The sequence below is a fragment of the Molossus molossus genome, unplaced genomic scaffold (assembly GCF_014108415.1).
Source record: "Molossus molossus isolate mMolMol1 unplaced genomic scaffold, mMolMol1.p scaffold_m16_p_24, whole genome shotgun sequence".
Taxonomy (NCBI): Eukaryota; Metazoa; Chordata; class Mammalia; order Chiroptera; family Molossidae; genus Molossus; species Molossus molossus.
In genome coordinates this window covers 3,672,242-3,690,473 of record NW_023425360.1, presented here as the reverse complement: position 1 = coordinate 3,690,473, position 18,232 = coordinate 3,672,242, and the positions used below count along the sequence as shown (strand labels likewise).

The 18,232-nt window shown below is 53.6% G+C and overlaps 1 protein-coding gene across 4 annotated transcripts in view; it reads left to right on the top strand.

Annotated features, from left to right (window-relative positions):
• Nucleotides 1–3,421: 3,421 nt before the first annotated feature.
• The window catches only part of SEMA4B (semaphorin 4B), a 36,177-nt gene continuing 21,366 nt past the window's right edge, over nucleotides 3,422–18,232 (top strand). Inside the window, exons 1-3 of one of the 4 annotated variants that reach the window (XM_036278051.1) lie at nucleotides 3,422–3,580; nucleotides 4,251–4,366; nucleotides 15,143–15,311. In XM_036278051.1, coding sequence (XP_036133944.1) covers nucleotides 15,209–15,311 — 103 coding nt within the window. In that variant the 5' untranslated portion in view covers nucleotides 3,422–3,580; nucleotides 4,251–4,366; nucleotides 15,143–15,208. Of the gene's footprint in view, nucleotides 3,581–4,250; nucleotides 4,367–12,686; nucleotides 12,708–15,142; nucleotides 15,312–18,232 lie in introns of those variants that run through there. The other 3 variants (XM_036278052.1, XM_036278050.1, XM_036278053.1) reach the window with 3 other exon arrangements.

Sequence of the window (18,232 nt, the reverse complement as noted above, 5' to 3'; positions counted from 1 at the left end):
GGCATCCTTGGAGCCTATATCCCAAAGAAATGAAACTTACATTCCTACAAAATCCTGCACATGAATGTTCACATCAGCTTTATTGGTAATAGCCCCACACTGGAAACAACCCAAGTATCCTTCAATGGGTGAACAGTTTAACTCTGGTGTAGCCACGCCATGAGCTACTCGTTAGCAGTAAAAAGGAAAGGATCCGGATGTATCTCAAGGGCACTGTGGTTAATGAGAAAACCAAACTGAAGAGGTCCCACGTATTATCCAAGTGACAGAACTATGGAGATGGGGAAGACCTGAGTTGGGGGGCTGGGCGGGGGGCTGTGACTACAATAGGCCACCAGTTCTGTATCTCAATTGCGGTGGTTATTTGTCAAATCTATTCATGGGATTGAATAGTATAGAAGTACACAACACACACACACACACACTAATAAGGGCATGTAAAAACTGGTGAGACTGAATGAGAAGGTCTGTAGTCTACTTGACAGTATTATACCACTGTCAATTGCTTGCTTTTCTCCATTGTACTGCAGTTCTATCACAGTACCATTGGGGGAGGCTGGCTGAAGTGTTCGTGGGACACTATATACTGTTTCGTAACTTTCTGTGGATCTATAATTATGTCAAAATAAAAAGGTAAGGAAAAGTACATGTATACACATATACAATGAAGCTTTTGCAAAAACACATAGGAACAAAAGCCTGTATATTGAACACCTTGGAGCGGCGCCTGCGGGGGAGGGAGTGGGAGGAGAGTTGGGAAGGATAAAAGGGAATAAACAGCTACATTCATCAAGGGGCCTGGCTCTGTGAACTGAGAGGGTGATTAACTCTAGCCTCTCTGCACCTGCGGTCCATAGAGTGGGTGTGGGGAGGAGGGGGGATCAATAACATGAAAGATAAGACCTTTCTTCAATACACTAAAGGTTTTTCCTTTATTCAATAGGAGGCTGTAAGAAGGTTGGAAGAGGAGGAGAAGTGGGAAAAGGGGGCAGAGAGAGAAGGAAGAAAGGATGATGGGGAGAGAGGAGGGGCAGGGAAGTTGTGCACTGCAACCTTGGGACTGGTCTGGGGACAAAATGGGTCCTGGTTGCCTAAGCCCCAGGAGCTTTGAGGCCCCTGAGTGGGGTGGGGAGGAGATTGCAGGAGCTTCTCTGAGAAGCCTATGCTCACTCAGCAGGACAGGATATGCTCTGTGTGGGGACGTGGAAGGCCTGGATTTTAGCATATCCTCCTGCCCTTACCTCCTGGCTTTGTTTGGAAGGCTGAGCCAATAAAATAATTACCCGATTGTTACAGTTATTTGCACAAGTGACGCTTGCTACTTCAGCTACAAATGCAGTTGTTTTACTACTTGCTACTTCAGCTACAAATGCAGTTGTTTTACTACTAATTGGAAGACTGTGGAGCGGAAGGAAGAATACAGGGAACAAAAGGAAATACTTGAGGAAGTGCTTAAAGGCCTATTGATAAGCATGTTCATCTGGACAATACTTACCATAATGAACACTTAGAAACAAATTAATGTCTAATAGTAGAGACTTGGTTAAAAACATACAATACAGCTCTAGCCGGTTTGGCTCAGTGGTTGGAGCACTGGCCTGCAGACCAGAGACTCCCAGGTTCGGTTCCCACTAGGGGCATATACCAAATAAATAACATATGATACATACATATGCTAGAATACATTAAAAATGAAGATATGTGAGAATTTTTTTTTTTTAATCCTCACCTGATAGAGCGGGAGGGAGAGAGGGGGGAAGAGAGAGAGAGAAACATCAACACATCGATCCCACCCACACGACCCCAACCAGGGCCTGGGACAAACTGCAACCGAGGTTCGTACCCTTAGCGGGAATGGAACCCGAACCCAGGTCTCTCTGGTCCATGGGCCAATGCTTTAACCGCTGAGCCAAACCGGCCAGGGCAGAATTTTTTTTTTTTTTTATCCTCACCCGAGGACATTTTTCTATTTTTTGTTCAGATAGAGTGGGAGGGAGAGAGAGAGAGAGAAACATCGACATGAAAGGGACACATCGAGTGGCTGCCACCCACACGACCAACCAGGGCCGAGGACAAACTGCAACCGAGGTACGTGTCCTTAGTGGGAACTGAACCTGGGTCTCTCTGGACCGCCGGCCGATGCTCTAACCGCTGAGCCAAATTGGCCAGGGCCAGGGCAGAATTTTTAATGTTATGGAAAAATGTCTAATATATTGCTGTCCTAGGAAGAGGTTACAATTATGTCCAAAATAATTCCTCTTCTAAAAAATATAAATGTATAACTGCATAGAAAAGAGACAGGAGGAAAGTCACAAAAATATTAACACTTAAGACTTGGGCACTTTACATGTAAATTTTATCTCGAAAGAAAGTTTTAGACAGTATTATGACTGGTGGTCTCCAGGTATGGTGAAGTTATGGGTAATGGGTAATTTTTTTTTTTATTGGTGTTCTGATTTCCAACCTTTTTGTAGTAAATATGAGACAACAAAATCACCGCTTTCTTTTTATGGGGGAGCACCATCTAGGGAGTGTGGCAGCCCCTCGCCCAGCTCTGTGCTGGAGGCGCAGAGGAGCGGCACCCCAGTACCACAGCCTAGCCTGGCCCCGGGGGATGCTAGCCCTCGGCCTCTGGTTTCTCCGGCCCCGCCACCAGCCAGCTTGGGCCAGCTCAGCCACACACACGCCCAGAACTCGTCGTTTCAGGAGCCACCCTGAAAGCAACGTGGTTTTCCTGGAAGATAACAGAGCCAGGACACCAGCGCTGGGGAGGGACGAGCCAAGGTCACTTGATGAGTGCTCGATGTTTATAACCAGATCTCCCTGCTCCCGCAGATCTCCGCGTCTGGTTTCAGCGTCACCCCGTGGCCCCTCGCAGGCTGAGGGGCGCAGCCAGCGGCGCTGCCCGGGGCAGGGCCGTGGGCGGTTTCGTGCAGGGCGGCTCTGTGCGCGGCTCTCACGGCCTCCTCCGTAGACAGCTCGCCACCAGGCAGAGCGCACGGCGCGCCCGGTGTGCGCCCGCAGGATGACAGGGCGCAGCCTGCGCGGCCCAGCGCCCCTGCCCGCTGTGCAGACCAGAGCTGCAGGCTCCGCGAGGTTAAGGGAGTCGCCCCAGGGAACCGCCTGGCAGGTGGTCGTAGTTCTAGGCTTCCTCCCCGGCCCGGCTGATGCCAGCCAGGGGCCCTGTCCCCGCAGTCAGGGAAGGGGCAGCCCCACACACCCCGAGGCCTACTGCGCCCGCAGAGCTGTCGTGGGGGCCGGTCCCGACTGGGGGATGGGCGGATCGCAGCGAGTCCAGAGTGGCCGTCAACGCCCCGGGGCGTGTGGGAGTTGGGGGGGCCTCTAGGGCGCCTCCCCGACAATTCCCGTAAACACGGGTGAGGCGGGGCGGAGCTTGGCAGCAGCCCCGCATTTCCGGGGACGCTGCGCCAGACCGAGGGTGTTCTCGGGGACACTCCAGGTCCCCAGGGAGGGCGTCAGGCTGGCCTGGAGGAGCCTAGGGACACTGCGGGAAGAGGGGGCGCGCTGCAGAGGTGGCCCTGCCGTGGGCGGTGGTCGAGTGTGGGCAGGACATTCCGAGGTAGGCGCAAGGGACAAGGTGGGTGGGACCCGCGGCCCCGGGAGGGAAGGAGCAGGACAGGGCTAGGCCGCTGGGACTGCCGCCGCCCCCACTTCCCTCCCAGTGGTCTCCAAGAGGGCGCCACCTGCACGCTCTGATGGGCACCTGCACCCGCTGCTATTAAAGCCTGTTGCCAGGGCAGCGCAGGAGCCGGGGCCCAGGTTCTCATGGCCACCGGAGCCTGTGCCTAAATCCCTTTGGCATGTCCTACACCACCCCTGCTCCCACACCTGAAGCCCAGAGGCAGGAATCCTGGCTCTGGTGGGAAATGGTGTGGAATTTGGGGAAGTTCTGGGCCCCTCCTTGGAATCGTCTTGGGTACGACCTCTGAGTTAGGCTTCATGTCTTGGCTGCTTCTCTTTGAGTGACAGGTGGATTTAGGGCTTAGGAGGGAAAGAAAGTTCGGATCCTGGAAATGAGGGGGCTCTAGCGGCCTCCCTGGAGCCATAGTGGTCTGGCAAAGGACTTAGGAACCCGGGGTCACCTGGGGAAGGTCATCAACCTCTGTTCACATGTTCTCACCTGTAATGTGAGTCTGTCCTTTGACTTACAAATCACGGGATTCTTGTAAGGCTCCGAGGCCATAAGGACAGGAAGGCACACAATTAAAAAAACATTTTTCCCCCCACAGATGCTTTAGAACTGGAAGAGATTTAGACATCCCTCTGGTCCTACCCCTCATCTTCATAGGAGAAACTGGACCCAGAGGTTAAATGACTTCCCAAGATGCCACAGTGAATTGAGAAGGTCAGGATTTGAACCCAGTCTCCCGACTTCCAGGCCGTGGCTGGTTCCTCTGATGATAATTCTTACTGAAACTCAGGGAAATCCACGCTATGTCACCTTGTAACCTGAGGCTAAAGCTTTGGGTGACAGGTGATCTAAAGATGGGGACATTGGCAACAGGTGAAATAAAGATGAGAGAGGAGGCTGGAGTCTCCAGGAGAAGCTCAGAGAAACCTCTCTCCCTGGTGTGTAGCTCCTGTGCCTTGGGGCTTTGCTTTCATGTAGCATTTAGAGGATTGCCCTAAATAAGTCCCCAGGAGCTAAGCATTCCCCAGCTCTCTAAAATACCTTCTCTTCTGAAGCCAAAAATCTGCTGAGACTGTACGAACAGGAAACCCTTCAGCTGCCCTAAAGCAGGGAAGTGGGGCTTCCCACATCAATGAGGTGCCTTTTCCTTTGACAAGGCAAAGAGGGAGGTGGGTAAAGGGATCCAGGGAAGGAACACTTGAATGAATCATTTGTCCCTGGTCTGAGAGGGTCAGCTAGAGCAGAAAACTCATGTGCTCATTCAGCGAACATTTACTGGGCGCCTGCTCTTTGCAAGCTCTGCACTGGGGGCTGGAGATTAAAAACCCGAACTAGGCTGGCTGGGTGGTGCACTCAGGGAGCTTGGAGAGGATATGGGAAGAGAAGGCTGTGATGCGTCCATGAGTATTTCACTACAGCATAATAAGTGCCTTAGTGGAAATTTGAGCGGAGTGCAAAGGGAGCCAGAGTTGCAACTCCGGAAATCAGTTGAAATCAGCACGACTCTAGCCTGGGAGGCCTGGAACCCAGCTGGAGCTCTGCCAGGTTGGCCCTGGCCCCTACCTGTGCTGGAGACAAGAATGAGTGAGTGTGTCCCAGGAGATGTTTCAAGGATGGGTATTCTCTGGGAATCTGATGAAGTATAAGCTCTGTGAAGGCAGCAGCCCTGTGCGGCTCCTTTAATTTCAGCAATGCTTAGAAGGCAGCGAACACACAAGAAATACTTGTTGAGTGAATGAAAGAAGAAAGGAAGGAAGGAAGGGAAGAAGGGAGGGAGGAAAGGGAAGGCAGCTTACATTACCAAGAGGAGTATAGTTGTAACTGGAGACAAAATGTTGAAATTCCAGCTATAGGTAGGTAGAGTATCTACGTGGGTCCTGGTTCCAGCTTTGACTTATGCGAACTTAGCAAGTCCTTTTTTTTTTAACTTATTGGTTTTAAAAAGAGAGAGGGAGGGAGGGGATACAGAGAAAGAGAGAGAGAAAGAAACATCAATTTGTTCCACTTATTTATGCATTCATTGGTTGATTCTTGTAAGTGCTCTGATCAGGGATCAAACCCACAACCTTGGCTTATCAGGACGATGCTCTAACCAACCGAGCTACCCAGCCAAGGCAGCTTAGCAAGTCCTTGAACCTCTGTGCTCCAGTTTCCCATCTGTGAAGTGGGAATATAATCATTCCTGCCTCATTCTGTCCTGAGAATTAAATCAATGATTGGCTGTAAAACACTCCGCCTCACCTAGAGTAAGTGCTCCATAAATGTCAGCTTTGCTGGAGCTGCAGTAGTTTGCCAAACAATTCATGTCAAGGTTATAAAACTGCAAATGGAGGCATAATTTCTTTTTCCCCGATAAAGGCTAATTTTGAAAATGTCCTGTCTGCAGATGAGCACACCTCAAAGAAATAGTTTTTCACCAGTCTTTTTTTTGAGGGGGGGTGGTGGTGGTGGTGATTATCTTTTTGAAATCAGATGAAAGCTCTGATCCCTCTCACCAACCAGCATATCATTCATTCTTGGGGTTCAGTTCACAGCTCCCTGAAGCCCACTCTTGGGGTTCCGGGGCTGCTGCTCTGCTGAGCTGCTCACAGATTGTGATGAAGGAACTGAGCAGGCATGGAGGAAGGGCCTGGGATGGGTGAGGTGGGTATGCTCCCTTTCGGGGAGTTTATGGGGTCCCTGTGGAAACCACTAGGTGGAAAAGCTGGAGATAAGCTATGCAGCTAGGTGGCTCGGGCCCTAAGTTCAGGCGCCTCCGAGCCCCCTCCTCTACTAGGGCCAAGCTGGACCTGCTCAGCGCCTCATGGTGGCCCCCTGGCCAATGCTCACTCAGCGCAGAGATGGTGCCTCCAGGAGCCATGAGGAGTCCTGGGCCCAGCTGGCGGGTGTGCAGGATCCCTGTCTCAGCCGGGGCCGTTGGGCCACCCTCACCCCAGCTTCTGCCAGGGCTGTCTCCCAATGCCGTTGCTTTACAGTAGTGGCAGGTGGGCACACTGCCATGCAGAGTGGCAAAGCAGGGTGAGAGTGTAGTCTTGGGAGCCACGGGAGATTCATGGAACCTACCTGTCCATCCCCCATCACTCTGACTCAGCCCCTCTCTGTGGGTGGCGCTGGAACCAAGCACAAGGCTCCCTGTCTGGGACAATGGCAGCCCCAGGTGACCCGAGGTGACTGGGAAGCTAAAGGGGTCAGAGAGCCATTCCTCCTTGGGGGTGAGGAGCTGAGGGGGGAACCTGGGGACTCTGGAAGGGAAGGTTAGTACCCGGGGTGGAGGAAGGGCTCTGGCCGGGCCTTCTTTTCTTTCAGGGGGCAATGGCGGGGGCCTGGGGCTCAGAGAGGGGTTTAAGGAGGAAGAACTTGTAGGAAAATGGGGAGAACATGACATAGAAGTCTGATTTCTTGGGCTCTTTGGAATGGAGGGACCTCAGGTCTGATAAGCCACCCTGGAAGCCCAAACTCCCTTCTGGACTCTTCCACTTCTTCCCCACCCTCACCTGGCCTAGGGCATCTACCTCCCACCTGTGAGTGGCTGCAGTGGGTTCAGGGGAAAGAGAGTCACTAAGCAGCGATCACGCCCCTTCAGGGTGGCAGGTGCCAAGCATCAGCTGGGCCCGTTAGCAGGCTCTCGAGGCCCCCAGGTGAGCAGGTCTGAGGCCACAGCAGACAGCCCCTCCTGAACTTGTGTTGGGGCAGGGGAGTGACAGGGGAAACTTCGTGTTCTGCCCTGTCAGGGCGAGGACAGGTTGAGCCCTGCTGGTTGCGCCACATCCCCATGGGGCAGGTGATCCCCTCCCAGGGAGTGGCCAGCTCAGGCCCCAACAGGCCCACAGCAGACGCACCCTGGGCCTGAGCTGGGCGGGCTGGTTCCTTCTCCAGTGAGAGTTGCAGCCTCAGCACTAGGTTGGAGAGAGGCAGCTGAACCCGAGAGAAAGTCCAGAGGGGTCCTCAGGATTGGGCATCTAAGGTATTTAGGCGGAGGGAACGCGGACAGGTGAGGGGAACTGGTGATGTCCTAAGGATGGCTCTGTCCACGGAGCATCCGCCAGATGCCAGTCCCTTTGTGCACATTCATGTCGGCTCTCCTGACAGCCCATGGGGTTCTCGTCTCCAGACAAGGAAGCTGTGGGTCAGACAGTGTGTGGCTTGCTCCAGTCCACAAAGTAACGGATTCTCCTTCTGACGGGAGAACCAGCCTGCGTGAGCACTGGATTCCACCACTTAGCAGCACAGGAAACGCAAGGGGCCAGAGGAGGGGAATAACACGGCTTGGGGAACACTTATTGCCAGACCTGGGGAACAGCTGCCTGTGAGATATGACGCCCTATTTGTGGTGGCCTGGGAATGCCCTCTGCTACACAGGGCACTGCCCCAAGGAAGCTGCCAGCCACGATGATCTAGAAGTCATTGGCTGGTTTAAAAGCACACACAGGGCGTGCCAGCTGGTGTCGCTTCCTTATCAAAATGTACCGATGCTTCAGCTGAGCTGCTGCCCAGCCCCTGGGGAGGAGACACCAGCAGCATGCCCAGTCGGGGCTGGGTGGGGAGCTGCAGCTGCAGGTTGGTGTAAGAGGAGGGCTCAGGGCTACGAGGGGACTGTGGCAGGGGGCCAAGGCCTGGGGAGCTGGGCCGAGGCCAGTGCGTGTCTGCCAACCAGAACCCGGGGAACAGGGAGGAGTGCTACTCCAGGAGGGGGTGGGTGGAACCTTTGGGTTCAAGCTCCACTGGACTTGGCAGGAGGCCCCTCCTCCACGGCCAGCAAACAAAGCAGTGACTCCCAGAGTAGCACTGTGGGAGCTGCAGAGCCAGGCCCCTGGGTGGGAACGAGAGCAGCAGGCCTGGCTGGGGGCCTCCTGGCAGGGCCCTCTGTGCCCAAGCACCTGGCCAGCCTGCACCTGGGCAGAGGCTGTCCCCACAGATGAGTAGTGAGTATTGATTGCTGACGAGGCTCACGATGGCCTGGACTGACCAGTCCACCGCCAGCCCTTGCTCAGTGCCCGTGATCACTGCCTTTTTCCTTGTGTGGAGCAGGTTAGAGAGGCAGCAGGCACAGGTGTTCGCTGCCTTACGTTTTTCACCAAGCTTTTATTTTCTTTTTCTTATACCTTTCTAAGTCTCTTCCTTCGCTCCCTCTTCTGTGGCTCTTTTCATTTCTTTTTTCTTCCACCTGATCCTACAGGCGAGGGTTTTTTTTGTTTTTGGTTTTAACCTGTTGCTTTTTCACACCCCCCCCCCCATTATAACAGATATAAGGTATACATTCATATGCACACATTTGAAGTGTACGGCTCGAAACATATTAACATTTGTACACACCTGGGAAATCAATACCCAGATGTAGGTGTAGAATATTCTCACCATTCCTAAAGTCAGTCCCCTCGCCTGGTATCTCCCACCAGACAGGTTTTGTTTGGCCTCTTTGTATGTATTCCTGTGTACCTTTGACCTCTCGTTCTTGCTTTTTTGTCCCTATGTGTGTGTGCGGGTCTGTCTGTGTGTGTGTGTGTGTCTGTGTGCCTGAGAGAGACGGGAAGAGGGTGAAGACCGGCAGGAAGGTGACGCTGTGCGAGTGTGGATGGAGCGGGAGGACCAGGTCTGATGATAACCTCCTCCTACCATCTGGGGGCACAGAGGAAACATTGCTTTTCTCTTCATCTCTTTCTAGCCTCTCTTCCCAAATCACCCCCTGAACTCTTTATAAACACGGACATTCTGGCCGAGAAAGACTTGCCCACGTCCAAGAGTGGCAAAGGGGAACAGGAGACACAGCGTTGGCTTGGGAACCACTCTTCAGCCCACAGGAAGTCAGCTCAAATTAGGTGTTTTTGTTGTTGTTGTTGTTGTTTTCCCTGTCAGCCATCCTGTTTTCTTCAGTCTGGGGAGAGCAAATTGGCGCAGCACTGGAAGACAGTGGAGCTCCCAGGGGCCGAGGTCACCATGCTGGGGCTTGCGGTGGGGGGCTCCCCTCCAGGCCAATAGGTGGGCCCCTCATTTCGTCAGCCCTGGGGAGGTCCTGCTCAAGTGTCCTGCTTGGCAGTGGGTCTTCCGAAGACGGAAGACTCGTCACTGTCCTCAAGGGGCTTGCCACCTGCTTGGTGTAAGGCATACTGAGCAAATTTGAGCAGCCTTGAGCAGGATATAATTAACCGCCAGCAAGGCTGCATCAGCCCCTGCCTCTCCTCCTCAGGGAAAAGCATAGCAGTCACACAACCCGGCTGTTGCCAGGACACTAGGGCAGACCAGCCTTGCAGCCCTTTTAGGAATTACCTGCTGCAGAGTCAGGCCCTAGCCCCTCGTCCAGCCCCATTCTGGTGAGGGCCGTAGCGGGACGCAGAAGGAGGAAATGATGCAGCCAGTTCCCTGATGTCAACACGATCTCTTGCCACTTTTTCCATGAGATCCTATGAATAATATGAAGAAATGGGGGCCGAACAGTGCGGGGAACACCTAGCTAGCTGCTCCATCTGCGAAGGATGTTGGCCAGTTTCAAGCCTGGTGGAAGTCTCCCATGGCATTGGGCTCTGTTTTTGGCCCTGTGTCCACCCCCCCCCTCAAATTTACAAAATATTCATAGCTTTTCTATATTAACCAACTGTTAAACCTTTCCCACAGACGCACTCACACTTTTATTATTATTATTATTTTTTGAATCCTCACCCGAGGACATTTTTCCATCTTTTTGTTCAGGTAGAGTGGGAGGGAGAGAGAGGAACAGAGAGAGAGAGAGAAACATCGACGTGAAAGGAACACATCGAGTGGCTGCCACCCGCACAACCGACCAGGGCCGGGGACAAACTGCAACCGAGGTACATGCCCTTAGCGGGAACCGAACCCGGGTCTCTCAGGACCGCAGGCCGATGCTCTAACCGCTGAGCCAAACCGGCCAGGGCCGCACTCACACTTTATAAACACACACACACACGTTTCTGTGGAATCCTTTGAAAGTAAGTTGCAGACATCACAACACTTTGCCTCTGAGAACCTCAGCAGACATATTCAGAGGGGAGGGCAGGGACATTCTCCTGCAACCACAGTATCGTCACCATACCGAAAACATGCCCAGTAACACCAGCATCTCCTCTCCTATGTGGTGCACGTGAAAACTTCCCCAGTTGCTCTATAGCTTTTTCCCCCTGGGTTCAAATCAAGGTTCATGTGTTGCATTTGATTATCGGCTCTTCAGTTTCTTGACCTAAAACAGCCCCCCTGCCTTTTTTTGCCTTTCATTAGATGGACCTTTTTGAAGAGTGCAGGCCAGTTGTGTGCAGCATGCTGGGTGCATCTGACTGTGTTCTCATTATTAGATCTGGGTTAAATACTTTTGACGAGAATGCAACAAGGATCGACTATGTTGTGTATTTCCTTATTGCATCACATCAGGATGTAAATGATGTCAGGAAGTCCCATTACTGGTGATGCTACTGTCTTTTTTTTTTTTTTTTTTTCTTTTTAATCAATTTTTAGAGAGAGAAAGAAGCACTGATTTGTTGTTCCACTTATTTATGCATTCATTCGTTGCTTCTTGTATATGCCCTGACCAGGGTTCGAACCCACAACCTTGGTGTATCAGGACGATGCTCTAACCAACTGAGCTACCTGGCCAGGGCCTGCTGATGCTGCTTTCAATTGCTTGGTTAAGATGGTGACAGCCAGAGCTCTCCCTTGGAGATACATTTTCTATCTGGTAATTACTAAGTCATCTGTGGGATAGACTTTGACACCTTGTTAATGCATAGTTTCCTAACAACTTTCCACCCAGTGGTTTAGCATCCAGTGATGATCCTTGTTTGAGTCTAGATTTTCCAATTCTATCATTTCTTCTACATTCATCATCAGCCAACATTTTTCTGTACAAGAAAGTTTCCTTTCTATCCCTTCTCTTTCTCTGTGTTTCTCTGAATGTCACCGTGGACTGATGGATTGCTTTTCATTTCATGCATTAGAATCCATTATTTCATTATGCCAGTTTGGTCCTCAAGCTGACCCTATCTGTCCTTTTGTTGTGATCCCATTAGTCTTTAACCAGTTCCTCGCTTTCTGTTCCAACAAAATGTCTAGGCTCACCTTTTACTTTCCCTTTCATTTCCAGAGTCCTGGTACCTCTTACTGGACAGTGATAGTTAGAAACCAAGAACTGGGTGCTAGGTGTGTTCACTGAATATTTTTATCAATGACTTGAAAAAAGGCATAAGGAATGCTTATCAAATTTAATGACTCAGAATTGGGAAGGGAAGCAAAATGTATGATAACAGAATCAATATATTCAGAATGAACTCAAGATGATGAAATCTGGACCAGGACCAATAGATTTAAAAGAGATCAATAGGAAGTGCCGTGCTTAAGTTGAAGAAAGATAATTGCATAATTTCAGGTTTGGGGGGAACTCTTTATGGGACCAAAGGGGATATCAAAAAGTAGCTCTGATTGTTGGTTGACAAGAGCTAGCAGCACTCCTTGGTCCTTAGGTTGAATCCATTCATTCATTCAGCCAATACTTCTTGAGGGCCTATCACATGCCAGGCATTTTTCTAGGAGCTTGGGTTAACTAATAAGAAGATAAGCAAAAATCCCTGCCCTCCTCAGTCAGCAATTTGGGGACGGAGGGGCAGGTGGGGAGTTCAGACAATAAATAAAAGCCGCAACAAATAAGCAAATCACATAGTATGTTAGAAGGTGATGAATGCTGGGGGTGGGGGGCGGGGCTCAGGGTAAGGGGAATATTGGGGAAAGTTCAGATTCTTCAAAAAGGTGATCGTTGAGCAAAGACCCAATCTTGTGGCTATCGGGAGAGAAGCCTCCAGGCGGAGGGAGTAGCCGGGGCAAAGGTCCCGAAGAGAGCGTGTGAGTGATCCTGGGGTAGAGCCAGAGGACAGTGGCCATGGGGGTGAGGAGAACCCAGGGTAAGGTCTTTGGTTTTTCTGCTGAGTGAGACGGGGAGCTGGCAGAGGCTCCTGAGTGCCATGACCCCGCTGATTCTGAAAGGCTCACTCTGGCTGCTGAGGCGAGAACAAACGTGAGAGCAGGGGACCCTGCTGTCATCAGGAGAAAGAGGATGGTGGTGAGTAGTCAGCCTACGGATTTGCTAGTGGAGAGAGAGAGAAAGGGGAAGGAGTTTGGCCCTGGCCAGTGTGGCTCAGTTGGTTGAGCGACATTCTGTGCACAGAGACGTTGCTGGTTTGATTCTTTGTCAGGGGCCCATGCAGGTTTCGGGCTCTATCCCCAGTGGGGGGCATACAGGAGGCAGCCTGTTGAGGTTTTTCTCTCTCTCTCTCTCTTCCTCCCTCCCTCTTCAACAAAAACATTTTTTTTTTTTTTTTTATCCTCACCTGAGGACATTTTTCTATTTTTTGTTCAGGTAGAGTGGGAGGGGGAGAGAGGAAGAGAGAGAGAAACATCGATGTGAAAGGGACACATCGAGTGGCTGCCACCCGCACGACCAACCAGGGCCGGGGACAAACTTCAACCTTAGCGGGAACCGAACCCGGGTCTCTTGGGACCGCAGGCCGACGCTCTAACCGCTGAGCCAAACCGGCCAGGGCAACAAAAACACTTTTTAAAAAGTAAAAGAAAGGAGTTAGGTTTTTCACTTGAGCAACTTAAAGATGGACTTGCTATTAAGCGAGACGCCGAAGGCTCACACAGGTGGAGCACATTTTGGGGAGGGAGAGGAAGAGATGAGGAACTCAGTTTGGGACAGGCTGGATTTGAGATGCCTGTCAGACAAGACAGCCAGTGACAACGTGGAGGCCATTTGGAGTTCAGGGCAGAGATGGTGGTGGCTGCAGATAGCAGCTCAGGCATCGGTGGCTGAAGGTGGATTGATGGCACTGACAGAGGCGGTGACCAAGGCCTGGGCTAGGCTAGAACTGGGATGCTTGGTGCGGCCCACATCCCATGTGCAGTTCTGTGTCCAATGCTGGGAGACCCTTTATTTTTATTTGTGTGTGTGTGTTTTTTTCCTTTTTTCTTGGGAGCCCCTTTAAAACAGGTGCTGCTAGCGTAGTCCTCGCCCATAGATGGGTGACAGGATGGTGGAGGTACAGAGGTCATGGGACATGGGAAACTTGGCTGCAAGAGAGGAGACCTGGGACCATGTGAGCGCTGTGCCCATCCTGACAGCCACCATGGGGCAGAAGTCGCGGCAGGCCCTGGGGGTGGGGTGAGAGCAAAAGGTATTGGCTCGGAGGAAGCTCATTTTGGCTGGGGGTAAAGAGGAACTTTCCCAGGACTGCAGCTCATTCCTGGGGAAACTGTCCCACTGCCATGGAAATGACTAGCGAGGTTTTGAAACTACTTTCGACTGGAACTACAGGAAGAATCGCATTTTACTGTGGTCCTGTGCCCTCGGGAAGAGTTGCAACACATTTCCCAAAGCTTCCTTTTCCTTTTTTTTTTTTTTTAATTTTAATTTCTTATTGATTTTTGAGAGAGAGAGGAAGGGAGGGAGAGAAACATCCACAAGGTAAAAACATCCATCAGCTGCCTCCTGCACGCCCCCCACTGGGGATGGTAGCCTGAAACCGGGGTGTGTGCTTTCATGGGGAATCAAACGGGGATCTCTCCGTGCGTGGAAGGAAGCTCAGTCCAAACCCACTGAGCCACATCAGCAGGGTACTTTTCCTTTTGACGATCATTGCACTTTGATACTTCTACTGTTTCTCTTTCTTTTTTTAATGCGGATAGGGAGCCACTGAATTGATTTCAGGACCTGCCAAGAGGTTCAGGTTGCAGTTAGAAATCCCTGATGTCAGCAGGGCTGACCTCCAACCTTGGGGATGTCACGAACCAGGAGGACTGGGGGTGAACGCACCGGGCCTCGAAGTGGGTGCCTCGGGGACCCCTCCAGCCTTGGGGAGTGCTGTCCCCTGCCCGGCCACGTGCAGGTCGGGGAGAAGGTCTCACCTCCTCGGCTGTTTATTAAATCCGATGATTCCACGTAAGCTAATCCTGCCCCACTCCGCCCACCCGAGGTTTGGCTTCGTGCGTGGACGCCCCGCAGCGCGCGGGACTCGGTGGTGGGCCTGCAGGGAACGCAGCCAAGACCCCCGGCGGACTGCCCCGTGCAGAGCTCGGCTCAGTTCCTCTGGTCACGGACAAGTGGGTGCCAGGAGCATTCGTGGGGAAGGCGGGGATCCAGGGCCCCGGCACCCAGCAGGCGCGCAGTGGAGAAACCACGCGTTTTCCCAAGCGTCCCGCTGGCTCGCAGGGGGTCGCAGAGCCCAGGCGAGGGGGCCTGCAGGTGGGGGCGGCTCCCCGGTCGTGGCCTCGCCGGGCCGCTCCCAGCTGGCGCCCCTGGTGCCGGCGCCCCGGAAGGGGGAAGGGGCAGGGCGGGCGGGGCGCGGGCGAGCCGGGAGAGGCAGGACGCGCGTCCACTTCCTCCTCCGGCGCCGCCCTCGCCGGCGAGCCTCCTCCGCGCTGGGCCGGCGGGACCGCGCTGCGGGGGGCTGAGGGGCGCGTTCTCGGCGGCCACGTGACCCGTACCCCAACCCCTAGGTCCAGGGGCGGGGCCGCTGCCCGCGAGTCCAGTGGAGCCACCTGAGCCGGAGCGGGGAGGACGCGATGGCTGGGGGGACCCGGCCGCCGTCGCCGCTGCTGCTGCTGCTGCTCCTGCTGCCGCCGCCTGCGATTTGGGGGCTCGTCCCCCGGATCAGCCTGCCGCTGGGTGAGTAGGGGGCGACCCCGCGGGGCGCGGGCCCGGGGAGGGGGGCGGCCCGAAGTGCCTCGTGCAGAGGTTGCTGTGACAAAGGAGGCAGGGGGCCCGCTGGAGGCGTAGGGTTCACTGCGACCCCTCCTCCTTTCTAAGCACTACGCGGAGGGAGGGGGAGCGGGGGGAACTGTGCGGCCGCGGGCCCCTTTCTTCCATTCTTTTAATGCGGGGGAGGGGGTCCTTGTCCGCTCTGTTGCCCCGCTCGCCTCCTGTAGGGTGCCCTTTCGGCTGTGGCACCCCCTCACCGCACCCCACCCCTAGTGCTAGTTACCCGCTGGTCTGCCCGCCCATCTACTTGTCTTTGATGCTGACCAGAGCCAGCCGCGGTGCCGCCCCCAGGGCTGCGCAGGGCGGAGGGGGCCCATGCTTGCCGTAAACACTTGGGTTTGGTATCCCAGCAAGTTACAGGACTCAGGAGCTGGGCCGGCGCCCCATCCTTCACCCTAGTGGACATGGTGGGAAGCCCCCAGGACCTGAGAGCAACCATACTAGGGATGGGGGCAGTCTGGGCATGGAGACTCCCAGGCCCTGGAAACCAAGAAGGTCCTGGGAGGGACCTGGATTCTAAACCCATTTCTCCTACTCAGCAAGTCCCTTCTCTCTGAGTCCCTGTTTGCTCATCTGCAAAATGGGCACAGACACAGGTACCTACCTTGCAAGCCTTTGTTGGAGAGTTCGTGAAACTAGGCGTTTTGTGTGGGCAATATATCTATGGGTGCCCAGTGGATGTTGTTTCTCTGAGCCCTTCAACTTGCTGGTTGTCACACTGTGCGAATTAGAATAAAGGAGACTGTACCCGACTCCCTTTTCTTCAGCAATCCCACCCCTAAAAGCATTCTTTTACAAAAGGAAGGAGTAGCAGAATGAGCACTCAAACGAATCTAGTGGCCCTGAGTAATCCTATCTGAAACATGGCCCAGTCGTGCTGAGAAGGTGGCCTGGCTCAGAACCTGCCTCAGCCACTTAGTAACCATGTGACCTTGTGCAAGCCGCCCAACCTCTCTGGGCCTTGATTTCCTCATCTGTAAAATAGGGATAATACTAGCACTTGCCTCAAGGTTGTGAGGAGCAAATCCAGTTTATGTTTGGAGAGTTCTCAGGACCAGGCTTGGCAACATAGAAATCGCCCGGTCAGTGTTAGTTGTCGTTATTGTTGTGTTAAGCCCAGGCTCCATTCTGGCATGTCCTGCACAGAGTTGGGGTGATTCTACCTGGGGTCGGGGCGGCGCTGGCGTGTCGGTTTGACCCCAGCCCCTTGGGTGCTCCGGCTGGTTGAGTGAGGGTAAATGTGTATCCAGACCCAGGCCTGCCTCCTTGCTATTTTTCTGTTGTGACCACAGCTCCCTTCTGCACTCAAATTCTCTCAGCTCTGGGAGCAGGTGAGGTGAGGTGGGAACACATGCTCGAGGGACTCCACTGATGGCCCTGGGAAAGCTGGGCCAGCCCAAGGGGCATGTCAGATGCACCAGGTCTTGTGTCCAGCCCTGAACTGGATGGGACCGCTCACAGGGGGACTAAATTGGAGAGCGGTGAGACAGAGCCGAGAGAACAGCTAGACTACTTTGTGATTGTTACCCACACGGCTCCAATGCCTGGCCCATTTCTTCACATTTGTGACCGTTGCCAGACCATAGTACAGCTTCTGTCACACACCAGCACCCCCTGCACAGGTCATTTGGTGCCCCGGTCTGGATGTCTGTGTCGTTCCAAAATTCATATGTTGGATTCACCTGTGAGAATCCCCCAAGGTGACACACATTTTGTGCACTGCTGAGGGGTTGGACTTCAGTCCACACTCTGCTCTCTAAGCTGTGGGCCCTGGAGGAAAAAGACCCTCTACTGTGGCCTTGAGGCCGGGTCTGCCCAGAGGGGACTTCTTTTTCTAGTCCCAGCAAAACCCTGGCATAGTTTAGCAGCCCCCTGGCACCTGAACGTGGGAGCTGAGCACAAATCCACGCTCTACTGAGCTGCACCGCAGCCCAGAGTGCCTGCCTCACCGGGCTTCCTCCTGGCTACATGGTGCCCCAGAGGGGAATTCTCCGGTGACTGACCAGGCTCACCTTCCCAGCGTGGCCTGAGGCAGCTTCCTGCCTCATCCCTGGGGGCTCATTAGATGTTCCTGGCAGCCTGCCCATCCTGGGCAGGCCTGTGGTGGCCATGGGACACTGGGCACGAGGCCCCAGGGCCCCTTCCTCACAGAACAGGGAGAGAAGCGTGAAACTAGAGCCCACATCCCCGTCCCTGCCACCCTCCCCCTGAATTCCCACCCAAGTCCCCCAAGGGCCTGGATGCCTAGAGACAGTGGGCCGAGTCTGTGGTTTAAAACAAACCCCTGGAAGGAACATCCTTCCTCGGGAACCCTCATTACTGTCCATCAGGTTCCTGGTGCCCCACTTGTGGCCGGGGTGCGGGGGAAAGGAGGGAACTGGGGGCTCCAGGCCAGCAGAGCAAGCTGAGCCCTGCAGAGGAAGCGACTTGTCTCTGTGAAAGAGACGCCTTCAGGGAAGCGTGTGGAATTGGGTTCTTTTGCTTAGGAAGCTGGGAGGCCAGGACCAGGGGGTGTCAGGAGCAGGAGAGATGCTCTGTAGAACCAATGGCCTGGGTGTGTGAGCTGTGAGGGGTGCCTCCTAGCCTGGCCATGTGGGAAGAAACAAAAACCTGCTCCTGTGGCTCATGGAAGTCTGATTGGGTCCTCTTGTTTGTGCAACTAAAAGGAGTTATTAATTTCCCCCCTGCCCTGAAGTGCCTGCCTGGGAAGCTCTGGGCACAGTGTTTCCAAACCAGATTGGAAATAAATCTGCAGGCCTGTGCCCTGCAGTCAACAAAACCCCATTGAGCCCAGAGAATGGAGCGAATCAGCTACTTGTCCTCTGACC